Here is a 25,563-nt window from a genome sequence, read left to right as displayed (position 1 = left end):
TGACAGACCCTCTTTAATGTTGTTTAAGTGGAGAAGGGAGTGTCCTTTGGAAGTGGGTGAATAATGTTGGAATTCACCCAGTGATAGGAAATCCCCTGAGTGTGGGGTTGGCACCAGCCCTGGACAATTTTGGGCTGAGCTGGGGGGTTTTGGGTGCTGGAGGAGTGGAGTGGAAGAGAACAGCACAGGTGGTGCTGTTGTCCTACCTCACACTTGTAGTGAGGGTTTATGTGTAATGAATTCCCTTGGTGCTGGAAAGGAGGGACAGGCAGGAACTACAGTTTTCCAAGAGAAGCATTGATAGAAAACCCAACCCATGGAGAACTGGGAGCTGTGTCACAGCGCCCTGGCACCATGGCTGTGTTGGGTCTCTCCTGGTCCTGGGGAGCTGTGTGCTCAGGGCTTGGCCTTTGGCTTGGGCTGGGGCTGCTCTTTGGCTCTCCTGGAGCATGGGGAGGGAGGAGAGGCTGAAGAGCTCAGCGGGGTTTGTTTGACGTTGGCTCTGTGCAGGTGTCTCAGGTGATAAAGCCAAAACCCCAAGGTGGGGCATTGTCCTTAAAAGCCCTTGGGCTGAGTTTCTGTTGGTGATCTCCTTCCTGGGCTGGAGCTGCTCTAATCCTGTTCCTGGTGGAGCTGCTGCCTGTGCTGCTGTCTCAGGGAAGAGCTTCAGGGCCGAGGTGAAGTCTTCCCAGTGCCACCGAGTGTGAATCTTCACACAGCAGCGAGAACCAAACCCTGCTTGTAATTAAACACAACAGCTTAACGTGCCGTTAATTCAATCCTCAGCCCACTGAGAGGTGCAGGCGTGATGCAAATACAGATTTCCTGGAGCTGCATGGTGAGCTGCACCGTGGGCTCCCTGTGCTCCAGCCCAGCTCCCTCCCTCCCTGCTGGGGCACTGGGAAGGGACATTCCTGTCCATCCTCCCAGCCAGGGCTGGCATTTGGGGACACCATGGCCCAGTTTCCACCTGCAGTGCGAGTGCTGGGTACTAAAACACACCCGTCCTGGAGACACCATGAATGTTTGATGGCCTGCCAGGCAGGGCCCCGTTGGTGCTGACCTGCAGGTGGCACGCGCAGGATGCTGATCGTGCTGGGAGATGGCCTACTTTGCCTTTTTATTTTTTATTTCTTTGAAATTTTTTTATATTCCTTTTTCCCCTCCCAGCCACATTGCAGTGAGCTGTTCCGCTGGGCACCTGCCAACATTCAGGCAGCAGTTACATAAGAAGAGCTTTTTTTCCTGGAATTTAGGCCCGCTGCTGATGTGTGACCTTCAGCAGTAATTGCCAATAAAGGCGGTGGGGATGTTTACAGGCACCGGGGCTGGCCCCCGCCTGTGCTGGTAGCCAGGGCTGGGCTGCTGCTTCCCCAGGCTCATCCCACACCCCTGCAGCTCTGTTTCAATTTCCAGAGGAATTGGGGTGCTCTGCTGCTTCCCCAGGCTCATCCCACACCCCTGCAGCTCTGTTTCAATTTCCAGAGGAATTGGGGTGCTCTGCTGCTTCCCCAGGCTCATCCCACACCCCTGCAGCTCTGTTTCAATTTCCAGGGGAATTGGGGTGCTCTGCTGCTTCCCCAGGCTCATCCCACACCCCTGCAGCTCTGTTTCAATCTCCAGGGGAATTGGGGTGCTCTGCTGCTTCCCCAGGCTCATCCCACACCCCTGCAGCTCTGTTTCAATTTCCAGGGGAATTGGGGTGCTCTGCTGCTTCCCCAGGCTCATCCCACACCCCTGCAGCTCTGTTTGAATTTCCAGGGTGAAATGGGGGTGCTCTGCTGCTTCTCCCCAACCCTCAGAGCTCGGGTATGGGCCAGCAACCACGCAACCAAATCCAGCACGGAGTTTCCATTGTAGTTCTTTAGGTTTTGTTTTTTTTCTGGGGGGGGGTTGTTTTACTTATTTTTTCAGCAGTGACACTTCTTTATGCAGATGATATGTCTAGAGGCAGCTCTGTCCAGTAAAATGCACTTGCAGACCCACTCAGCAGAGTTCAGGTTTGGGTTTTTTTTCACCTCTGTATTAGTCTTGATTTTTCCAGTAGGTGAAAAGGGAACTGAAAATCCTGGTTCAAAGGGGTTGCCTGAATTAACCTTCTCACTGCTCTTTATCTATGATAAACTAAAATTCCAATGGCTGAGGTGCAAAATACATGCTGTTTTATGCATTTTTGATTGGAGTTAGGAAATGTATTAACCTCTTCAGAGCTGGAAAGCTGCACATGGGAATTATTTTCCTTGCAGAAAGCTTACTCTGCAGTCATTTCTCTTGTGTGTTTTGCCCTTAGACAGTGCTTCACTTGTTATGTCTCTAGCAGAGGAAATGCAGGCGCTCATAAATTTTTGTGGGCTGCCTTATGTTTTTTTTTTTTCCCTTAAGAAAACCTGCAGTCTTTGGACTGGTTTTTTATTTTGTTTTGTTTTTATTTTTTTGTTTGTTTGGTTTTTTTGGGTTTTGTTTTGTTTTTCTTTTTTTGTTTTTTTTTTTTTTGTGGGGGGTTTGGGTTTTTTGTTTTTGGGGTTTTTTTTTGTTTTTTTGGGATTCTTTTGGGGGGGTTGTTTTTGTTTGTTTTTTTTTTTTAAACACAGACTGGAACATTTCTTACAGCTACTTGTCACCAAAAAAATAATAGTTATACCATCTTACTGGTTAATTAAAACTGCTGCTGTATAATGTGTTGGGAAGGTGGTTCTTACTGTATTCAGTAGAAGTCCTGTAAGATTGAGGATTTAAGGAGGAGATGGTTGCACTCCCACTGAAGGGCAGAGACTGAGGTCTCCAGCTCCTGGAAAATCCCAGCCCAAGTTAAAACATGATTTCTCCACTGAAAACTCTGGAAAGGGAGGGAAGGCATTCCCCATGGTAGATCTCGGTGACCTTTGAGTGCAGGCACTGGCAGCCCCTGTGCCAGATCTGTCACCTCCTCGGCTGGCACTGCACATTCCCTGAGATGAGGGAGGATGTTCAGCTGTGTCCCTGCCCTGGGTGTGTGGCAAGGCCAGGGCTGGGAGCTGGGGGGCTGCCCCTGCCCCCAAAAATCCCACCAGTGCCTTCTGGGGGAGCTGTGCCCTCCTGCTGCTGCCTGAGTTAGGCAGGTCTGAGATCCTCCATCCCTGGAAATGCCATGTGTGTACAGGGGGAAATGTAACGTGGGAAGTTTGTCAAAGCAGTTCAGTGCTCCTGGGTCCCAGTTATTCCCCTCTGCCCTGAAACTTCTCCATAACAAGTCAAATCCTTGTTTGACAAACACCTACAGATCATCTGCAGGGGCTAGAAATTTCCTATCCAAATTTCTCCTCAGCTCCACAAAGTAACAGTGTTGGCTTTACAAAGGGGACTTGGCAAGGAAGCTGCACAGAGTTTTGTGGTATTTTTAAAGAGTTATGAAGGACAGCAACACAATTTGTGCTCTAGTCTGTTGCCATGAATCAGACAAGGTGATGCTTTTGCTGTGTGCCTTTCAAGGAAGAGCTGTTGGTGTTTCAGAGGGAAGAGCAGAGAAGTTCAGAGAAGGGAGGAAAAAGTGGAAAGGGACTTGCAGGACTCCATGTGAACAGGCATTCCCACTGGAATTCCAGCTGCTACTGGAGATGGCAATGCAGGAGCTGAGGCAGAGGCTTCAGAATAACATTTTTCTGGGATCTTCACTCGAGTTCCTCGTATCTGGATGTACGACCTGGCTATCAAAAGCTTTATGTGCTATTTGGCTGACTCTGCTGTTGTGTTTTTCCCTTTTTATTTCTTCCTCTCTGCCAAATGTCTCCCCTTGCCACCCAGTAATGAGATGCCATATGCATGGAGTTGGGTCAGCTCCTGAACTCACAGATTTAGGGACCAGAAGGGACCTCTCAGTGAAGGAACCTGACTTCCTGCATGGCCCAGGGCATCCTGCTCCTCACCATTGTGTGTCCATGGAGCCAAATCTATGGAGTTTTGGCTCAGCTTCCTCAGAGTGCTCAGTGTTGAGCTCGAGGACCAGCCAGGACAGGAGAGAGGGACGTTTGGAGAAAGACCTCAAGGAATTGTGTGGAGGTTTGGGAAATGTCATCAGTTCAGCAGTCTGAGGTTTGTCACCTCTCAGTCCTTTGAACTCCAGGGCGGCCTGAAGTGTAGGAGATTTGTGCTTGGAATTGCGCCGGTTTGTCTGTTGTTTTGTCAAAATTCCAAAGTCTGGTGAGGCTGAAGAGAAAAGGACCAGATTTTTGAATGTGTTTGTGTGGTCACACAAATGTGAGTTTTCTGATCAGATTATTTCCCTCTCATTTATTTACAATGTGAGATGTTTTCCAGCCTGTTTTGCTGAAGCCACCCCAGTCTGAACTGGAATTTCCACCAGTCCTTTTAAATGCATTTCAAGCCTTTTCACTGCTTGGTGGTCTGGGTGTTCACTGCATAGTTGGGTAAAAAAAGTGGAGAAAAGCAATTTTGATGCTTCAAATTTAAATTAAAATTTTTCTGCTTTTGCTTTTCCACTCTATCACAGCAGTAGTTTGAGTTTTCCACGAAGGAACAATTAGACAACTTTTGTTGGGGTTGTTATTTTGAAAGGAAATGAGAATATAACTTTGAAGAACTCCTCCAAACTGTAAAGGAAAAGGATGGGAAGCTCATCTGTATCTCAGAATTGAGATGTAATGTATTCACCCTGGAGCTGTCACGTGCTCTGGTGGTTTTTGAGGGGGATGCATCCACTCTTGAGTCAGACAGTCTCTTCTGGGAAGCACTCGTGGCCTGTGCTGGGGAAATGGATGCTGGGAGCACTGCGGTCACCAGAGGGTCAGAGATTGTGCATCTCCAGTCATGGCTCGTGGGGAGTGTTTTATTGGCCAGCCTTGAGGGAGTGCAAACTTCAAAGGAAGAGAGGGTTTTGCTCAGCAAGTTGAAAGGACCTTTCCCTACTGCTTGTAAAAAGCACAGATGTTGGACTCTGACCCGGCCACCCACTGGGTTCCAGTTCAAAAGCTGTGTCCTGCTAATCACCTGGCTGTGTTTGGTGTTCCATAAACCTGCCCCTGCCCCCCAAATCATCGCTTTCTTACAGCTGGAGAGCTGAAATATGTGGAGACAAAAGAAATCTTGGAAAAGTACTGCTTTGGGCTTCTCTCCCACGCTCTTCAATCCTGGTAAAGCATAAGGTGATGCTTTGCCATTGCAGCACACACATGAGAGTGCAAAGTGTAGCACAGCACCAAGAGCTCAATAATTCTTTGCTATTTTAACCCATTTTGACTCAAAGAATAACAGTCTCAGGATTTGGAGTTTATGTTCTTGCTGGAAGATTGCAGAGGGCTGTGCTGCTGTGGATAATCCCAGTGGGCATTGCCCAGGGCAGTGGTTTTGCTCCCAGGTCAGTGTGTGGGGCTGGATCTGATGTGCTGTCTGTGCCACAGAGGGAAGGCACAGCAATTTGTGAGCTGGAAATTGTAATTTTAGCTTGGGAAAGGACTGGTTTTATGCTGATTCTTCATCTGTGCTGCTTTTTCAACCCTAAAATGTGAATGTACGTCTGATTGAAATGGGGTCAAGGTATCAGCCCAGGAATCCCAGACTGGTTTGGGTTGGGAGGGACCTTAAAGCCCATCCAGTTCCACCCCTGCCATGGGCAGGGACACCTTCCACTGTCCCAGGCTGCTCGGAGCTGCAGCCAGCATGGCCTTGGACACTTGAAGGGATGGGAAGTCATCCAATTTCTCTGTGAAACCTCTACCAGTGCCCAGAAAGAAACTTTTGTTTGGAATCCTGAGTCCAGCAACCATGTCCACTTGACCTGTCAGCTTCAGCCTCCCCTCCCCAGGAGGAAGGGACCTCATTTCCCCTGCAGGGGAACAGGCCCAGTTTCCTTGCTGCTGTTGGCTCCTGGGGAAGGCAGGGATGTTTCCTGTGCCCCAGGCAGGTTGTGCAGGCAGGACAATGTGCCCAGCCTCCTGTGACCTGTCCCGGGTGCAGCCTGGAGCGGGGCAGGGCAGGGACGGTGTGTTCCCCTGCAGGAACGAGCTGCTTTTCCTGTTACTTGTGCTCCTCTGGGTTCAATCCTCCCTGCTTCTATTTGGCCAGACAAGGGGCTTGCATGCTTGAGACGTGTCCAGGAGCCGTGACAATGCAAGGAAGCCACTTCCAAAGGCCGTGGGAGCTGGCCAGGAGCAAAGTCCCTTAGGTGGAGAGTGGAGAAGGGTCTTTTTCCTGGCCAAGGAGCCCCTGCTCGTGGAGCACTCACTGGGTCCTTCCTGGGATTTGGAGTTTTGTTGTTCCTACTGCTGGTCTGTGGCTCCCTTTCCCTTTGCTGGGCACTCCCCAGGCTGCAGCAGCTCCTGGGTTGCTCTCCCAGTCTGTGCTCTGTCCATTCCTGTGGCCTCTGGGCAGACAAATGCCTGGCTCAGGTTGGGGTTTACAGGGTTGTGAGTGTGTTATTTCCTGGTGTCTGCTCCTGTGGGGTTACAGAAGTTTCCCCACAATGAAGTCAGTAGTTGGGTTTGAATGTTCAGCTCTGTTGTGTGTCTGTGCTTGAATAGATAAAAGTTACTTGTCTTCATCTGTATCAGTTTAAGATCAGCATTTCCAATCTGAAAAGCTGACACCATTCAGGCCCTTATTCCATTGCTCCTGTTTGGTGCTGTATCGTGTATCTTTTATCTCGAAAAAAGCAGAGATGAGAATCCACAGAATACATTTTTTAAGCTAAAATTATAAGGCTGCTGCGTTTGTGATATGCAGCCCTGGCTTCTTCCTCCTCCCCACTGGGATGGATGTGCAGCATTCCAGTGACAGATCCTGGGGGTGTGGTTCCCAAAAGGGCTCTGGGCACCTGCAACTACTTTTTTTTTTTTTTTTTTTTTTTTTTTTTTTTTTTTTTTTTTTTTTGCTTGTGCCTCTGAGCTCATGCAAAGCAGTTGGGATGTTCAAAGGATACCTGTGAAATTTGCCAAATGTGGCCCCTTTAGGAGCAGGGTGGGAGGGCATCAACAATAATTACAGCTATAATTCATTTGTGATGATTCAGCTGAAGTCAAGTGCTTTGCCAGCTCCCTTCCCATCACTGTTGACCCCTGGATTGCTGTTGGGATGAAAGATTCTGGAGGAATGACTAATTTTTCTGCATTTTACTTTCAACTAGCTGCCGCAAGCTCCAGAAACGGAGAGCCCTGTAGAGGTGTGTCAGCCACCTATATTTGTACAGCACACAAATATTGGTGTTTCAGTAGTCCTAGTGGAGTGTCTTGTTGGTAAAAACCCCTGTGAAATGTGTGTTCCTGCCTGGTGTTAGACAGTGGAAATAAGTAGATTTGTTAAAGTGCCTTAATCCAATAGAGCATCAGCATGGTAGTCTGGAAAATATATATAAAAAAGTAAGCTAATCTTAAATCTGTTCCTTTCAGCCATTTCCTTTATTCTTTAAGGGTGGCACTTGGAAAAGTCTCCTCTCAAATTTTCCTGCATTGGCACAATGAGACTTCATTTTGGCTCCTAATGCAGAATTTGGTTTTCCCTTTGCCTCACATACTTAAAAACTTGAATACTTTAAGGAAAGGGAGGGAGGTGGTTCTTAGTGGAAGCTTCATAACTCCAGAGCAATTTGTGTCCCATTTAAAATCCCTCAGTGGACAAGCTCAGGGTCACTGCACATTGTCAAGATCACTGGTTCTAAGGGGATTGGATATGTGGAAACATGTCCTTTATGTGCATAAAGCAGATTATTTGCCAAAAAAGAAGGCAGGAAAATTTATCAAATCTTAAATTCCTTTAAAATTCATGGGACATCCAGACATGGCATTGGTAGATTGTACAAGTGGCTGCCAAATCAGTGCAAATCTAAATGAAACAACACAGAAGTCTAATTCTGGGAGAGTGTTGATCCTTTGAGTTGTGATGTTTATAAATGTGAGATCATGTAGAAAAAGAAATGTTTGTGATGGATTAGGCGTTTGTATTTGTAATTTTTGTGGAATAGTGTTTAAATGTAACCTGAAACTCTGAGTGGTCATCAAATGGATTTGAGATGTCTGGGAGATGGCTCCTGGTTTCTGATGGGTCCCTGTATACAGCCATTATGCTGCACCTTTTCAGATGCTTAAAAGCAGCAAAACCCCAATGTGCTTCAGCTTTGCAAAGTGGAGTTGCATTCCTGGAAATGACTATCCAAAGTGAGAGATTTGATTTGGAAACATGCCCGTGCCCAGGGGCTCTGTTCAGTGACTCCCCTCTGCCATCCTGGCCATTGAAGGGAGCCCCCCCAGGCTGCTCCAGAAGCCCTCCCCAGTCTCAAATGAGTTTCAGTGACATGTTGGAGCCCCTCATCCCCAGAGTGTGTGTCCAGTGGGCCTGGGGGGTGTTCCTGTGTGTCTGTGCATGGGCATGCCTGGGCTGAGCCCCCGAACCTGTGTGTGTGCCCGGGAGCTGTGACACCAGACACACGTTGTGTTTGCTGGAAGCCCAGCACTGCTGGCACACCTGCATGCCAGGGGGGTGGGTGAGGGTGGCAGAGCACAGGGGTCAGGGCTGGCAGAGGGCAGGGGTCCTGTTCTGATGGCTTGTCAGTCCATCTCCCTCATCTCCCCCCTCGCATCCAGCTGTGACTTCCCCAGTATTCCCCATGAGTGCTGAGGTGTTGCTCTCTCTTGAGTGTTGTTCTGCTTTAAAATGAACTTTCTGCACGCACAGCAGGAGCTTGATCAAACTCTACCACAGAGGCAACTGGAGGATCATAGAAGGGTATGTACAGCAGTCAAGCACATTCAGAACTCATCTCTCCCTTTCCCTTTTAAACAGTGAAGCTTAAGCCACGTAAGAAACTTGTGTGGTTAAATGCTGGCTGTTGGGCTCTTGGGAAATGTGAAAAATGAGCCATATTTACAGAGTGAGGTGCTGGATCCCCTTCTCTGGGGTTACATGGAAGGGACGAGTGCTTGGCCGCTCTGAGTTAGACTCAGGTCCTGCTCTGGTCCATTCACAAAAACTCTGGTCCAGTCCAAAAAACTCCCTGTGGGTGCTGATCCCTCCCTTGTGAAGTGACATTCATCAGTGCTCCTGGAGCTGGCTCCTCTGGCCACACCACCCCTTTGTAACCAGCCATGCTGCACAATCAGCACTGTTGGTCCCTTCCTCCGTTTCTTCTGCACTTGCACCTGGGAACACAACAGCAGCAGCTTACAACACCTTCACTCTGAGATATTAAAGATGCTCTCTTTTAAAGCGTCTAACAGGTTTCTGATATCACTTAGAGTTGCGTGTTGCATCTGCGTTGCTGATACACGTACAGTATCAGCAGTTTCTGTGTTTTCAGTTTCAGATGTTTCAGTGTGACTTGCTCTTACTTTACCTGGTGTGAATACAGATGAAACTGGACACTGTTGGGTTTTTTCCTAGGTACCATATTTGATTTTTCTGGTTAGTGCCAAACATCTGATATTTGTTTGCACACTGCCCTCGTCCAAGTGGTGCACAACACTAACAGGATGGTTAAAGAGCTGTTCTGGAGCCAAGCATTGCAGCTGAATTAATTACAACATTTCTTAAATACCACTTATTTTTTCTCCCTTCTGCTTCGATCACGTACTCATATTTTGTTAGCTGATACCAGGGTTTGGGTTTGGATAAATTTGTAGGAACCAAAACTTCCCAGTTAGAGTTTGAAATGCTGGTGACTGTGTATTGCCAGACCAGCACACTCTGACTAGAAACAACTGCTTGGTACTTCTTCCTGCTGTGTTTTCTGGTGATCTGTCTTGTTTTGGATACACAGCACCTACAGACACCACAGGTGCCTGACCTGGTCAGGAATCCACTCACCCCAACTACTTCGACCATGGAACAGAAGTTACCTCCTGCTCCACAAGGGGCCAGAAGGAGAATTTGGGGGCAGCTCCAAGAGCTTTAGTTGCCCTCCTGAATTCAGGCAAGGTGGAGTTTGCTGAGCAGCTGCTCTCGAGGCTGGATGTGTGTTATCTTTGTACTAAGTATAAAAATCTGGTTTAAATGCCAGTTGACATGGTGGCTGCCAGTTAGTTCAACAGAGGAGGAAAAAGGTGATGTGAGAGCTCCCTTGTAGCCATTTGTGTCCTAGGGCCCATCTGGGTGTCAGCTTGCCTTTCTAATCAGTGCACGTGTACAAGCAAGATGTAACGCAGGGATTTTTTTTGTCTGGCTTGGCCTTGTTCTGTCACGTAGCCTTCCTTACCTGCCAGACTGGGAGCAGGGAGGTGGGTAAAGCACTGCCTCATGTACTGAGCACACTCATGTCTCTCTGTCAGTCACAGGAGCTCCTCCAGGACAGGATTTGCTGGAGCTCCTGAGCTGTCTCTTGCCTCTTCCAGATGTTCACTCTTTGGCCCAAGCGTTGATGGGGAGCATATGCCCTTTGGAGAAATGTTAATCTCCTACTGTTGCTTTTACAGGAATTTTTTTGGGTTTTTCTTTTTTTTTTTGTCTTTGTTTTTGGTTTTTTTTTTCCTCTGTTGTTTGGGGGCTTTTGGAAGCAGCTGGTTTGAACACTGACTTGGTGTTTATTTTACATCCTGTTCCTTGACATTTGTTCCCTCCCAACCTTATCCCATAAAATGCGGCTCCCGTGCTGCAGCTTTCACTCTGATAATCCACAGGAACCATTTCTAAGCTGCTGAATTGTGGTGACAGGGAGCCCTGACTTGAGCCCCAGCCCTGTGGGGAGGGCAGAGATCCCTCACCAGCTCAGGCACGTGTTGGGCTTCTCCCTGTGGAAGTGATTTCTGAAATTTGGTACAGAACTTGATTATCTTTTTTTGTCTTTTTTTTTTTTCTTTTGGGGTATAAGAATCTCTTGAAGTGACCTTTTTGAGTGCTAGCTGTGGATAAAATTAGTGGGACTGAAGCAGGGCTGGAGTACAAGCCAATTAATGCACGTTTATGTTGTTCCATTTGCTCACTTGTGTTTCAAAGGCCTCCTGTGAAAGTTTGAAGAGTAAGACTTCACTTTTATGACAGCTAATGTGTTAAATGACATCTTGACTATATAGTCAGACAACCAATTTCATTTGAAATGCAACGGAAAATCAGTGAATCAATGACAAGCACAAGTTTTGTGAATGGAATTAAAGATAAGATGCTTTAGGTCACTGGACGTATTTTTAATATAAATTTATTTTGATAGATCTATTTTTAAGAAAAATATTGTTGTTTATTTTCTGAATCCCTTCCCTCCCCTCTGCAGCACTGTCCCAGGATGGTGCTGCTGTAACCATTAGCAGGGCAGGAGCTGCCGGTGACAATAATCCCCAGTTCTCCTTTGTGCACAAAGACCTGACAAAAATCCCTTAATCCCCGTGCAGTGTTTGTGTGCTGGCAGAGCCCTTTGTCCAGCTCCCCAAATTCCTGGGAATTCCTGTGAAGGCTGAGGTGACAGCATTGGGGTGACATTCCCCATGGAGGTGTTGGGGCTCACCCTGGGGCTGTGCCGGAGCTCCGGGGGGTTATGTGGGGGTTATGTGGGGACCTGGCCTGTGCAGTGCCCTGTGCTGGCATGGCAGGGCTGGTGTGACTCGGGCAGCTGCCAGCAGGGAACAAAGAGCCAGGATCCAGCGGGATCGCTCGCTTTCCGCTCAGCAGCCGCTGGAGCGCGGCAGCTGCTGCTGGAGGGACAGCGAGCACTGCCCTGCAGGGTTGGTGGGATGGCAAAATAGGAGAGGGTCAGGGGGTGAAATTGCTCCTTAAAACCATTTCTGATGTTCTCTAATCCACCTCTTGCTTTTGTGTTGGCGCTGTAGAGATGCAACTTCTTTGCGTTTAAGACTGAGACAATAGAACTTAAGTAAAATAAAATTAAATCCGTCTAGAAAGCTCTACACAGAACCCAAACTGCAGCTGTCTCTGTGCTGCATGGGGGAACCCATAATCTTACTGAGCCCCATGAGACCCCTCCAGTGTCCCAAGCTTTCCCCAGCACATCAGGAGCTGCTCGGTGATTTTTCCAACTCTCCAGAGTTTCACCCTCCCTTTCCCTCCCCACCAGAAGGGCACTGATAACAGCAGCCCTGCTGCCAATGAACATGGGTGGTTGGCTTGTTCGTGGAGCTCCCATGATGATATTTCCTTCTGCTTGCACGCAGGGCGAGGCCCTGAGGCAGGTTTTGGTGAGTCGTTACTACGGGACCGTGCGCGCGGCCGGCCGGCGCGAGAGCCTCACCGCCTTCGGCAACGGGCCCCTGTCCACGGGCAGCTCCAGCAAGGCCAGCCCTGCAGGTGGGACATGCTCTGCTCATCCCTGGGCACGGCTATTCCTGATAAACCACACCTCGAATCGGGCCGTTCTCCCTCACTGTTTTGTCTGTGAGCTCCCAATAAAAAAAGTTAAACTGTCCGCGTGGGTGACTGCAGGTGAGAGCAAAGCTAGCGGACGGCTCTGCGAACCTTTCAGTGAGTGCTTTGGGTTGGCTTGATGTTTGTGGTGTTGCCTTGAATAAATGTACTTAGAAATCCTGGTCAATTTAATATTTGCAGCAATATCTAGGAAATGTGCACATAAGGAAGTCAGATTATTAACCATTTCTGAAAGAAAACCATTTCGTGGTACTGCAGAGATTGTGGGGTAGGATGGGCAAAAGTTCCATTTGAAGGCAATTATACAGTGAATTTTATTTAATTTGAGGCCGTTGCCAAAAAACGTCACTAGTGGAATTGCAGAATTGGTTGGGTTGAATTGGGTTCAAACTCATCCTGTTCTACCCCTGCCATGAGCAAGGACACTTTCCACCATCAGGTTGCTCCAAGCCCTGTCCAGCCTGACCTTGCCATCCCCGTGGGGTCAGTGCCAACCTGTTTCTCATGATCATCTTTACAGGAGGAAGCTCTGGGTCGAGCTCAATGAGCAGAGGGGAGATGAGTCTGGCAGATGTCCAGTGCCACCTGGATAAAGAAGGTGCTTCCAACCTGGTCATAGATCTCATCATGAATGCCACCAGTGACAGAGTCTTCCATGAGAGCATCCTGCTGGCCATTGCCCTGCTGGAAGGTGGGAACACCACGATACAGGTAGGGAAATGGAAAACTCCATCTCGGGAATAAAATGTGTCAGGAAAGGAAATGTTTTTATGAAATTTGAGAGGTTAAGGAGACAGGAGAGGAAATGATCTGAGTGATCTTTGACCTGTAATTAAGGGAAATATTAGTGTTTGCCATGCAAAAGTGAACTGATTAAATGTTTGCACAGGCACTGGATACTTGAGGTGTTTTCCCAGGGCAATATAGAAGAATGTGTAATAAAACAGCTTTGTAGGTAAGTTACTGCAAATAGCTTAGCAGCTGCAATGTGCTCAGAGACTTTTACAGTGAGCTGATAAATTTCAGACTGGAATTTGAAGTAAGTGTATGGTAAACTCCAGACCACCACCATTCTCCAGCAATCTCACTGTTCTTCCTTTCTGTATTTTCAATAAGGATTAGTGTCCACTAAAAGAAAATTGTCCCTGGTGTGGATTAATGAACACACACCAGCCAGGTCTTATGTTCTTCCAAATGGAAAGTAAAACCTTATTCCAGCAAAACTTGCTTACAAAGGTGATTGAATCTGCAATATCTTTGTGTTTGGCTCTGCATGTGTTGTGTTTGCAGTCTGTCTGTGGGGCTGAGTCCTGAGCAGATCTAACTGATTGTTGTGGTTGAAACACACACTAGATCCCTGCAGCAGCACTTCCTGTGTCCCTGCAAACTTCCCTTGAGAGCAGGGAATGTCTCTGGGCTCCTTCACTCTGTCTCTGTAATCAGTACCGTCATTAATCCCCTCTGTATAAGCTCCGGAATGAAACTTCTTTGCGAAGGATAAAGTGGGAATTGAGTGTTGAAAATCCTGTGTCACCTTAAACTGCAATGACAGGATTAGCGTTCCTGGGGGACAGTCACTCCTTTAAATTTCCTGCTCTTCTCTAATGTAAAGGAAGCTGAGCTTTCATCTTTGCAGCTCTCAGGGAGCCTCAGGTAACCTCACGCTGTCATGCTGGAAGGAAAAACAAACTGCACCAGCCTGATGTGGAGAGATCCTTTGCTTGTGCTGGATCTCAGTTGTAAAGGATTGAGCAAAGTCACTTCCCACTGTGCACAAATCCATGTTGGAAGCAGATTCCTTAGCTCACCCACTGGAAACCAACAGGAAAATCTCCAGTCCATCTCCAAAGACACCTTTTTGCCCAAAAGGAAGGTAGTTTAGTTTGCATTTGCTGTCTGTAATCAGGAGCTGGGGGGCTGTGGAATAATAGCCCTGTGGTCAGGAATGATGGATGGCTCTCAGTGCAGTGGCTCTTCCACCCCACACCATGCACTGCTGCCAGGTCCTGAAGCACTCCAGCCTCTGCAGACGTGCTTCCACAACCCAGAGTGGCTATTTTCCATCCTTTCCCACTCAGGAATAAGTGCTTGGCAGGTGTTTGTAGGACGTGCCCCGGGCAGGCAGCAGTCCCTGGATGAGTGTGCCTGCTCAGGCGGGATGGGCTGGGACGGGGCTCTGCTGCAGTGTGGGCTGCTTTTAAGTACAGAATGTTTTAGGAACCAAATGACTTGTGATGCCTACAGCTAATGCTGTGAGCTCCGAGGGCTCGGACACACCCAGCAGCTCTTACTCATGCATGCAAAGCACGAAGGGATGGTATTGAAAATATCCTGTGGAGCGGTGGGGATGTGGATATTCCCTGCTCCAACACTCCATGGACTTCATAGCAAAAGGCAGAACAGGGGCATTGTCAGTGCATAGATGTATTCTGTGGCTTTCTTCCACGTTGGTTAAACTCCTGGTGGTAGGGAGAGAGTTTTCTGGTGCCTTGCAGTGGCTCCAGCACATGGGGTCCATGGGGCAGTGGCAGTGGGGAACTGCACATCCTCAGCACTCCGAGCTCTCAGTGGGGCTTTAGAGAGCCAAGTCAGGAGAGCTCCAGTGGGGAAAACACCAACCACAAAGCTTAACTACTGGGAGAACAGCTGGCTTCACACTGGGAATCAAAGTGAAGGTGGAGGCTTGCTCTTTAGTCAAATCATTAATTCAGGGCTGTATCTCCCAGGGTAATTGCTGAGTGATGTGATGGCCAAGTTAAACTGGTATCCTGAGACACTGAACTTGTGTAATCAAGCCTTGCTGTCTCCAGGTAGGAAGAATGGCTCACAGTGCAGAGGGCCCTGGGTACATCCCAGCTGTTCAGGAGAGCTGTGTGGGTACTTGCTCATCTGCAAAGCTGAAGGGTTTTGTACAGCAGCCTTTCGCTATGACACAGTGAAGATTTGCTGAGTGCAGCCAAGTGGTGGTCTCCCCTTAGCAGGAATTCATTTCTACAAAACACGCTGCAAAATTTGGCTGCTTATGGAAACAAGACACACTTGAGAAAATTAACCTGATACTTTCCTTGTGTTTTATTCCAGTCTTTCTCTCATGATCTTTGTTAAGTTTTGCAGACTTGGGTAGGTAGTGTTTGGCAACCTCTGCAACCTGCAGAGTGGATTTTCTGCAGTTCTGCAGTTTCCAGTGAGTGCCAGTGGAAGGGTCAGCCTCAGTCTCTGGACTAATAACTGTGTTCATTTTACATCAGGTGCATTTGTCATTGGGAAAGTTAACCTAGCCAAACCAGCCAGCTTTTTCTTTGAGGTCTAGCAGAGTTTATCTTCATTTCACAGTTTTTTTGGTTATTATTTGCAGCTTTTGATTGATAGTGTTCCAAACAAGTTTGTTCTGTGCTCAGTTTGAATAATTTCTGCTGAACTTCAATTGCCTCTATCTACAGGCCTTTGAGAGTAGGAAAGTGGTGGGATAGGGACAGGTTATGTAAAAAAGGCTCTTTGGCAGCAAAGCCAGAAATGTGTCACCCCTGCATGGCATTTTCCTAACTCCAGGTTTTCACACGGGAAATTGATTCCGCCTGGAGTGCAGCAGAAGGTTTGTACCAACACAAAGGAGCATGATGATTGTAATATGGCTAATAATGGGAGTTCCCGGGTAACTCCCATGAGCTCCAGTGGGAGAACAGATCCCCATGATGCTGGGAAGGGATAACTGCAATAGGTGTTGCTGTTTCATTAGGTACACACAGGGCCAGTATTAAGGGTAGGCAAAGTAGGTGGTTGCCAACTCCAGCAGAAAGGCAAATCTCGAAACACTCCTTGTTGTAATTGGTAGGAGGGCTTTTTGTTGTATTGTTAAGAAAATGAGTGTGGAGGAGAAACAGGACAAGAGAAAAGGCTCCTGGTTCACCTCAGGAAGGAGGCTGGGCTGGTGGTGTGCAGCACCGTGAATCCCACGCTGCTCCATGTTTTGCTGCAGGGGTGAATGTGAATGTGGCAAATGAGTTCTTCTGGGAAGGTCTTTGCCCGCTTCCAGCTCTCTGGGTGGAAATTTTCTGGGCTTTAGCTTTTGGAGTTAAGTTAGAATCACTGTCACGTTCTTTGGGAGCAGGATGATGGTGACCTTGTGGTGGCTGTGCCTGGTGAGCTCGTCGCTCCAGCTCAGCAGGAGCCCTGGGTTTCAGTGGGAAGCCTGCCCTCGTTTGCACGGAGACAGAGCACAGGGGGAACCACGGGGTCAGCACCAGACAACAAATTAACTTGACAAATGCTGCAACTCACTGAGCTGCAAATTACATCAACCCCTTTATTAATTTATATAACCCTGAGCATCCCCCTGGGGAGCGCTGGCTCAGCGGTTCTGAGCAGCCCTGGGGGTGCCCCACACTCTGCTCCAGAGGGTGAGGGCTGAGCCTGCCCTGCTCCTGGGTGCCAGTGCCTGGCTGCTGTCCTGGTGCTCCCTTCTCCAGGGCAAGGAATGCTCTGCTGGGTGCTGGTGCTTGTGGGCACTCAGATCTGCGTCTCCTTGGGGAGGGATGAAGGCTCGGTCCCTTCCCACATGCATGGCAGCATGGCCAGGCTTTCCTCTGGTACAGCAAGTGAGTGACAGTGCAGGAAATTGCTGAGGACTTGTCCTGCAACGCTCGTCTCCCTCTGCTAAATAAAAATTCTGTGTGCCATGACTCTGCCTCACCTCCACTGAGTTTTGGGTTTCCTTGGTCGGTGGAAGTTAATAGCAAGTAAAGTCCCTTATATAACACCTCTCCATGGAGACTCTGCTCCTTTAATTAGGGATCTTCTCAAAAGTCAGCTTGCGTGACAAATTACCCACATGCACATGTTGGTGCTTTCAGCAGGGGAAGGTGAAGTGAGGTTGATGACATTGGTTGTTTCAGGCAGTTTTTAGGTGCTGCCCCAAGGTGACAAAAACCACTTCAGAGAGTTGTGGTGCCTCTGTTCCCCTTTGTGCATTGTTGTCCCCTAGGTGGGCTGCAGTCACAGAGCAAGGGTGATGGGACTTGGCACACAAGGAAAAGGTGGTTGTTTTTCAGGAAAGAAGTGGGATTTACTCCTGGCTTTAAGGCATCTGGGCAGAGTTGCTGCTGTTGCACAGAGGGTGATGGTGGGATGTGCTCCAGAGCCTTCTGCCCCCAGCAGCTGAGGATGGAATGAGGACCAGGGACCAGCCTGACTCAAGACAGCGCCCATGAGCTGGTGGTGATGAACTGGAGAGCTGTGCTCCCATCACAGCATGGCAGGAGTGAATCAGGGCTGTATGCAACAGTGGCTTGGTGCTCACTGGGTGTGTGAGGCTCCTTTGAGATGTGACAGTGCAAAAAGGTTGTGGCTTTGGGCTTTGACCTTCCAGAGCTCGTAGGTCGAGCATCCCCAGAGGATTCTCCCTCCCTTGAGTGCACCCTGGGTCTGGGTGCTGTGGCTGTGCTGTCCCTGGAGCAGATGCCATGGATACAGAGATCTCAGCAGCCAGCTCCTCACTCAGGTTTGGTAGGGAATTCTGGCCTGGACTCACACAGTTCTCCCATCCCAACCCAGCCTTGCTCCATGCTTGCACTCAGTCATTATTTCTCAGCATTTCTCCTGATGCATTGCCACCAGTGAGGAAATTCCACCAGGATGAGTTGTGGTCTCCTTTTCTGTACCTCCAACTGTCCAGAGATGATTGACAGCTGTTACATAATTGCAGGATTGATGCACAGAAGGAATTGAATCCAGAGCTATCCAGTTCTTTGTGTTTCTGGCACTTGGGGGACCCAGGGAAGCCCAGAGCTGGGGGCTGCCAGCCACTGGTGCTGGTCAGCCACAGCCCTTGGCATTGAGGGAGCAGAGACTTCAAGACAGATTTATGTCCTTGAGCTCATTGTAGCATTGGCTGTGAAATACTGTGACCAGAATGTCCTATTTGGTTGTGGGAACACTTAGTTTCTTTTTTTATGTGGCTGCAACTGCCCTGCAAAATGAGGGGGAAAACTCTGCAAAACATTATGGGAGTACTGGCAGGGTAGAATGTAGGCTTAGTAACTCAATAGTGCTTTAATTTGTGGTTTGGACTTTTAAAATAATATTTATTTCTTGCAAGATTTTCAGCAGTCATAGATATCAGTGAGCACAGACAACTGTATGTGATGGGAAAGGCTGCAGAGGCAAGAATGTCTTTGGGTCAGTAAACTTCTGTAAGTAGCACTGGAAAACTTTTGATCCTTGATAAAACAAGTCTTAAATTTTCTGTTTGTTTCTAACAGACAGAATTCTGTGATACAGGATGTTACATCTTTTTTTTCACATTGTTTTAATGATACCTGTTTGGGAAACCAATGCACAACTAATGAGCTCTTGGCACGTGTTGAACAATCACCTACCTTTGTCTTTCACTGTTTTAATGGGTTTTCATTCAAGGTGAAATACACCATATTTTATTTTTGAAATTCTGAGTATGTTATCAACATGACATTTAAAAAAACAAAAAAGGTTGATAAGGCCCTGCATCATCGATGATGGGCAGAGGTCTTGTCCCTTTCTGGAAGAGCCCTCTCCTAAAGGAAACCTTGTGCAAATCTTGACCTCTTTGGCAGTGCAGTTACCTTCCAGAGAAGGCACAGGACCTGCAGTAGCCATGAGGAGCCTCTGTCCTGAGGCTCTGCTGCTCCACAGCTTGTAAGGAAATGGGGCTGCCAAGCCTGTAGGAGCACACCCCTCTTCTCCTCGTGTATTTCAATGTGTTTAACACAGTGAAATCTCAGTTGTTGGATACCACCGTGTTCAAAACAACCCAGCCCCACTGATAATGCAGTGTGAGGTATCCTCCCTGCAGGGGAGATTCCATTTTCATCCAGGGCACTGGGATGCACAGGTGAGACTGGGAGTGGATGAAGTGAGATGGGAACGATACCACCTCATCTTTCCACCTGAGCTGCAGCTCCTGCTGCTTCCTGAGGTGTGTTTGGGCCATCAGTATTCCTGGAGCAGAATATATTCCAGTCTTTTTTTCTCAAAGGGAAGTTTTCTGCTGGGTTCTGAGGTGCCCATCTGTGTGGTTGAGCAGTGTAGGTGGAAAAAAAGGAGAAGAGGAACTCTACCTCAGGGTTCAGCTGTGTCTTGGTGGCCTTGTGTAGTTCCTGCTTGGGTGCCACCTCCTGTGTGGCAATCCTCTCAGCATTCCACTGGGGTCCTGGTCCTGCAAGGAGCAGGGAGGTAAATCAGTAATTCTCCCAATTCTTCTCCATGGGATCCAGGTCCAACATAAACTTTCAAGATGATCCCTAGCAGGATTAAAGTCCTCCCCAAGCAGGCAGAGGCAAAGCTGTTCAGCAAAACAAGGTCATGCTGCCTTTTTTTTTTTTTTTTTTTTTTTTTGGTAAGCACAGGAATCAACAAAGCGCTGTTATATAACTTCTATTTATATCCCACTTGCTCACTAGCTGCAGGCACACAAGAGTAGCTGAGAAGGGAATTTAATGAGCTCTCAGGGCTTGCTCACCTTCCAGAGCGGGTAGGAGCCAGCTTGTTTTTGAAGTGCGTCAGCAAATGAAACTGGTGGTGGGTGGGTGGTTTGGGTAGGTGGACTGACTTGTTGCTATGGTTTTCTTTAATTCCTCTGTCTCTCAAGGAGATCTTACACTTTTTCTTTTTTTTCTTTTGGGGAGTCTGCAGACTTCCTTGTTTCTCACACCTACACAGCACTTGCTGGTTCGGTAGGGAAGTGGGATCCATGTTCCTGCCATGGGATATGGGATCCACGTTCCTGCCATGGGATATGGGATCCACGTTCCTGCCGTGGGTTACAGGATCCGCGTTCCTGCCGTGGGATACGGGATCCACGTTCCTGCCGTGGGTTACGGGATCCGCGTTCCTGCCGTGGGATACGGGATCCGCGTTCCTGCCGTGGGTTACGGGATCCGCGTTCCTGCCGTGGGTTACAGGATCCGCGTTCCTGCCGTGGGTTACGGGATCCGCGTTCCTGCCGTGGGTTACGGGATCCACGTTCCTGCCATGGGATACGGGATCCGCGTTCCTGCCGTGGGTTACGGGATCCGCGTTCCTGCCGTGGGTTATGGGATCCGCGTTCCTGCCGTGGGTTACGGGATCCACGTTCCTGCCATGGCTGTGCTGAGTGACCCAGCACTGTGTGTTCCCACAGGGATGCAGGAGGAGCCCAAATCAGCTCCGTGCTGGCAGCAGGGCAGACCCCGAGTCTCCCAAGCTCCCGAGCTCTGTGAGCCCAGACCCCACAGTGATGTTTGTGCCTCTTGTTCCCCCACTGTGCCTTCACCAGTGTCACCTCATCCTTTCAAGGGCTCCTGTTGGCTCTGGAAGGGTGTGAGGATTTCTGGATGAGATTTGTTCTTGCTTTCTTCTGTGAAATGACTTTGTCACATCAAGATTTTGGGTGTTGCACTTGGTGAACGTGTAGGATATGAGGGCTCTGTACATTCATCACCCCCAAAAAACATTCCCCATAAGGTGTGCAGAACCTCCAGCGAAGAGCAGAGCTGTGCAGGGTGGAGAGTGGATGCTCATGGCAGGGAGAGTTTGTCTTATTTGTGGAAAATAGAGCTGGGAAGTCCTCCTTCTGTTTTCAGGACAAAGTTTATTTTACAGTTTGCAAAAAACACAGGCAATTGAGGTGTTCTGGCAGATTTTCCTTATGGGTTTATTTCAAACTGTGAAGTATGTTCAGTGTGAAATATTTCCCCATTTCCTTAAGCTATGCAAGACTAATGATATCCATCATCATGCCCAAAAGTGATGGATCTCCAGTGAGCCAGGACTTTAAAGAGATTTCACGAGAGAGAGGTTAGCGCTATTTAAAATAAATAAATGAGGAGGGACCGAGAGCAGGGTTAGGTTGCAATTTTCTGCAGTGCAAGCCCTCGCAATATGTTTAGGCAGAACGTAGAGGGCTGGTACTCGTGCTTAATTCAGCGCTTGTGTTAGTGCAGTTCCCCTTAAAATGTGGCTTGTTTGAAGTAGTCCAGCTCTAAGAACTCGTCTGGGGGTGGCAAACTCTTCCTGCAGAGATGAAGTAGCACACAAGTTTTGCATTAGTTCTTGCTGGCAGCCTGGCCGGGTAACCCGAGCGAGCTGAGGTCCCTGCGATGATTTCTCTCTAGTGCTGGAATAAAATGTCCTGAGTTGAAGCCAGATCACTGAGCTTTCTCCTCTTTCTGGAGGGACCTTCCTCTCTGCAGTCTCCCTGGTTGGCCAAGTTCTCGGGGTGTTTCTGTTCACTGGCATTAGGGAAATGGGGAAGGAGGCGACAGCAGTTTGCTTTAATTGGTGAGGTGTTTGCTGGGACTTTGCTTCCCCTGATTCCTTGGTAATCAAGAGCTTGTTTTGCTGGGGAATTCTTGGGGATGTGTTGGATGGTCTGGCAGGGATGGGTGGCTGATGAAACAGCTCCGGGAGGGTGCGGCCCCGGGAGCGCTCCGAGCTCCCTGGGCTGACAGCAACCTTGGAGTGGCTCCTGCAGCCAAGGCTGCCTCCGGCCAGGCCACCCCTCATGGGGAGCAAACACAGCCTGCTTAAACCCAGCATTCAAACCTGCTGGCTTCTGCTGCTGCCTCTCAGTCAGGCAGCCCAGCCTGGAACGAGTCTGGGGTGGAAAATCGAGCTGTGAGAAACGGTCCCACTGTTGTTCCTTTTCTTGGCTGGCAGAAGAGTCGTGACTTCAGGGCAGAGCCAGGTGACAGGATAGGGAAAGGTGTTCCCAGTAAAGGGGACAGCACGCACAGCCCGAACTGGCAAGGCTTTCAGAGGCAAGAGTTAGAAATCAGCTACCTTCAGCTGCTGCCTGGCTTTTTTTCCCCATTTAACAATCCTACACTGGGCATAAGCTCACTCCTCATTAAATTTACTGTGGATTAGTTACATTAATAGTGGATTAGTTACCTGAGTCTGCCCTCTGTACACCTTACACAAAGGTACCAGACTGCTGTGCTGTATGGTTTCACTCTCCACAGGACAGATGTTAGTTCTGCTGGCTAAAATCCAATTTGTTACCGACTGCTGGTGTGAGAGACACGTTAAGGAGCATTTGTCCCTAACCCGTGGTTATCCTGCCTCCATAATCCCACCCCCCTGAACTGCTGGGGAGTTAGCTGAGCTTCTCTTCCACTCATCATTAGAATTTCTGTATATTACATATGTCAAAGGTCTTAGAATTAAATGCTAATGCCAGGAAATGTGCCTGTTCTTGGCTGATTTATTTTTTTTTAATGTGGCTCTACGATCCGGCTTGTTAATGATTTGCAATATTTAAGAACATGCCAAAAAATACTCACCACAGAAAATTATATTAATGCTGAATGAAAAGTCAGCAAGCAAAAATGGTATTTTCAGTTTAGCATGAAACGTTAGGTAAACATTTCATAGAGTATGTAAATAGTCAGAAGGGAAAAGGAGACCAAGTTCCTGGGAATAACTACAGAAGAGACACCAACTTAAAAAAATATCAGTGACTGGAAATCAGTGGCATGAAAAAGACCTTAACCACATGTTTCTAACAGTTGTTAACCACTGGAACAGACCATAGACAGATGTAGTTCATCATCGCTGACACTTGCTCAAGAAAGACAGGATTCTTTTCTCAAGAAAAATACCTCAAACACAGGCTGAGTCAGTGGGGGAGCTTGAGGGGCTGCTGGGCTGTAGCTGGTCAAGGTCTTGCAACCAAAACTTGGCCATGGGTTTCTTTTCCAGAGAAATCAGTCTCTGGATTTGCAGCTTTTCTTCTGTGGTGTGGATGAGGAGATGAAGTCATAGATGATGATGGGATGTACTGACTGACCTCCTTTGGCCCAGAGGGGATGCACTGGAGGGGCAGAGGTGGGAGGGGGATGTCCTCCTGTGCATGAGGCTTCTGGCTGGAATTCCTTAGGAGCAGAGTTGGGTGATGGAGAGGAAAGGAAGTTCCTCTACAGGTTTCCTGGTGGCTGGTGTTGATCTCCTCTGTGGTGCTTTAATCTGGGTGCCAGCAGGAGCAGTGGTGTGGCTGCTTTGCAGATGTGATGCCTGTGCTGGGCTCTTCCTTCCATCCCCTTGAAACAGACAATGTGTGCAGGAGGTGGTTGCTCCCTCCTTAAAAATGCTGGAGAGCTCTGTGGTGATGTCCTTGCTCCCACTGAGCATCGTCCTGTCAGCCACTCGTACTTGTCACCTGGGGTGGGTCTGGGTTTCCTTCTGTGGCTGTGTAATTAATTTATTACCATCCCATCAGGTTGCTGTGCTCTGGAGTTCTGCTGGGTTTCCCTCAGCTGTGGGCACTTGTCAAGCTCTTTGCTGAGCCTGAGTTCATGGGACAAAGCTCACGGGCTGCTGTGACCCTGCCATGGCTCCTGTTCAGGGACAGTGACTTCACAGACATTAACAACACAAGGTTGAAATCAGTTTGGCACTCTATGAATGCCAGAATGTTTTGGGTTGGAAGGGAGCTTAAATACCATCTACTTCCAACTCCCTGCCATGAGCAGGGACGCTTCCACTAGCCCAGAGTGCTCCAGCCTTGGACGCTTCCAGGGATCCAGGAGTGGCCACAGCTTCTCTGCGCAGCCTGTGCTGGAGGCTCCCCGTCCTCACAGGGAAGAATTTCTTCCCAAGAATCCCACTGAGTCCTGCCTTCTGGCAGTGGGAAGCCATTCCCCTTGTCCTGTCCCTCCGTGCCCTTGTTGCAAATCCTCCCTCTGCCCCTGTGTCTCCAGTACCAGATGGAGCTGTCTCTCTCAGACAGCTTTTTCCATACTGGGACAGCCACAGCCCATACTGGTTCCTTCTGGAACACAGTTCCCTGCCTGCAGTAGGTTTTTAGGAGCTCCCAGACCCCAGTGTGATGGTGACTGGATCCTCAGGGATGGCTGGTGTCAGATGCTGCAGTGTCAGGGCCATGTTTAAAGCTCTGTTCCTCAGAATCCCACAGGAGTGTGGAGGTTGGCTGTTCCTCCACACTTGCTCTTTCAGCAGCCTGTGGTTCCATGGTGTCTGTACACAAGCCAGGACCCCAGCAGACGGTGCTCTAAAATGGCCACTTGATTTCCGTTTTAAAAAGGGAGATTTCTCCACTTTCTGCTCTGAGGCTATATCTGTAAATAAGATTTTAGGATTTCTGTCATAATCTTCACCACCCATTACCTGCTTGAGCGCAACTTGCAAGATCACACCTCTTAAAATACAGTAGCTTTGGGAGCTGGCATGTGGTTGATTCATATGTGTGAAGGTGTTAGGCATCCTGACCTAAACTGAAACAATCATTTGGTGACATCCCTTCAGTGTAGGCACAGCATGCACAAAAAGCTTTACTGGAAATGCTCCTTTCATTCGGGGTTTTTTCTCTGAAGTGCAATGGAAACTCAGTTAAGAAGCTTGAAAAGACGACAAAAATCAAGTCTGTCAGCAAGTAGTAATTACTCTCATAAAAGGAATTTCTTTAGTGTGGTTCATTAAAAAAAGGCTTTTCCTTCAGCATGCCTTCATCACAGGGGAACTCCTGTCTGGGCTCTGCAGATGTGACAGCCAGGTCATGGCCATCACTGCCTGACAAACAGATTTTTCACAAAGTGCTCGGCCTTCCTAGAGCCTGTGGTTTCTGCTGGTTTTTCTGGAAATTGTTGTTATTTGTAACCTTGGCAGAGGGAAATTTCAGAGATGGTCCTTAGATACAAACTCTTCCTTTCTCTGTCCTTGTAGCCACCAAGACGCAGAGTTAATTCAGGCTTGGCTGCCTCAACCACCCAGGTATTGAGGGCTTGTTGGTCAGCCTCACCCCTTCACAGGGAAGAATTTCTTGAATATATCTAATCTAAGTCAGCCCTCTTTCAGTTTAAAGTCATGGGAAAACATTATGAGAAAACATTCCAATTGTTGATACAAAGTCTTGGATTAGATATGTTACTTTTACTGTACCAATACTAAAAAATGACTTTGGCACACAGATGACCCTGTGACACATCACAGGTCCAGCACTGTTTGGGCAGAGGGCATGTCCTGCAGTGCTCTGACACCTCTGCTTTGCTGGACTCTGGGGGGGTGTCAGGAGGGGGTACTGGTGTGACTGGGTTTGAGGTGTCTGTCCTGAGTCATTATCCTTTCCCTCCTCTCTGTTAACCACTAGAAATAAATACAATCTTCAGAGTTTACCTGAGGTGCTGAGGGCAGGTGGGAGGTATTGCAGTGGTGGGAGGGACATCTCGTGAATACTGACCACGTCCTTTAAATAGCCACACTCCTGCTCTGCCTGTAATCCAAGACACAACTTTGGGAGTGTTCAAA

The 25,563-nt window shown here is 48.4% G+C and overlaps 1 protein-coding gene across 1 annotated transcript in view; it reads left to right on the top strand.

Annotated features, from left to right (window-relative positions):
* Window positions 1–25,563, top strand: part of ITPR1 (inositol 1,4,5-trisphosphate receptor type 1) — a 157,414-nt gene that overhangs the window by 90,631 nt on the left and 41,220 nt on the right. Inside the window, exons 41-44 of the mRNA XM_062500846.1 lie at window positions 7,115–7,150; window positions 8,662–8,709; window positions 12,078–12,210; window positions 12,809–12,999. Of these exons, the coding sequence (XP_062356830.1) occupies window positions 7,115–7,150; window positions 8,662–8,709; window positions 12,078–12,210; window positions 12,809–12,999 (408 nt within the window). The remainder of the gene's footprint in view (window positions 1–7,114; window positions 7,151–8,661; window positions 8,710–12,077; window positions 12,211–12,808; window positions 13,000–25,563) is intronic.

This window comes from Cinclus cinclus, chromosome 12, assembly GCF_963662255.1.
Source record: "Cinclus cinclus chromosome 12, bCinCin1.1, whole genome shotgun sequence".
In the NCBI taxonomy this organism is placed as follows: Eukaryota; Metazoa; Chordata; class Aves; order Passeriformes; family Cinclidae; genus Cinclus; species Cinclus cinclus.
The sequence above is the reverse complement of the archived record's forward strand: the minus strand, read 5'-3'. Positions and strand labels throughout refer to the sequence as shown.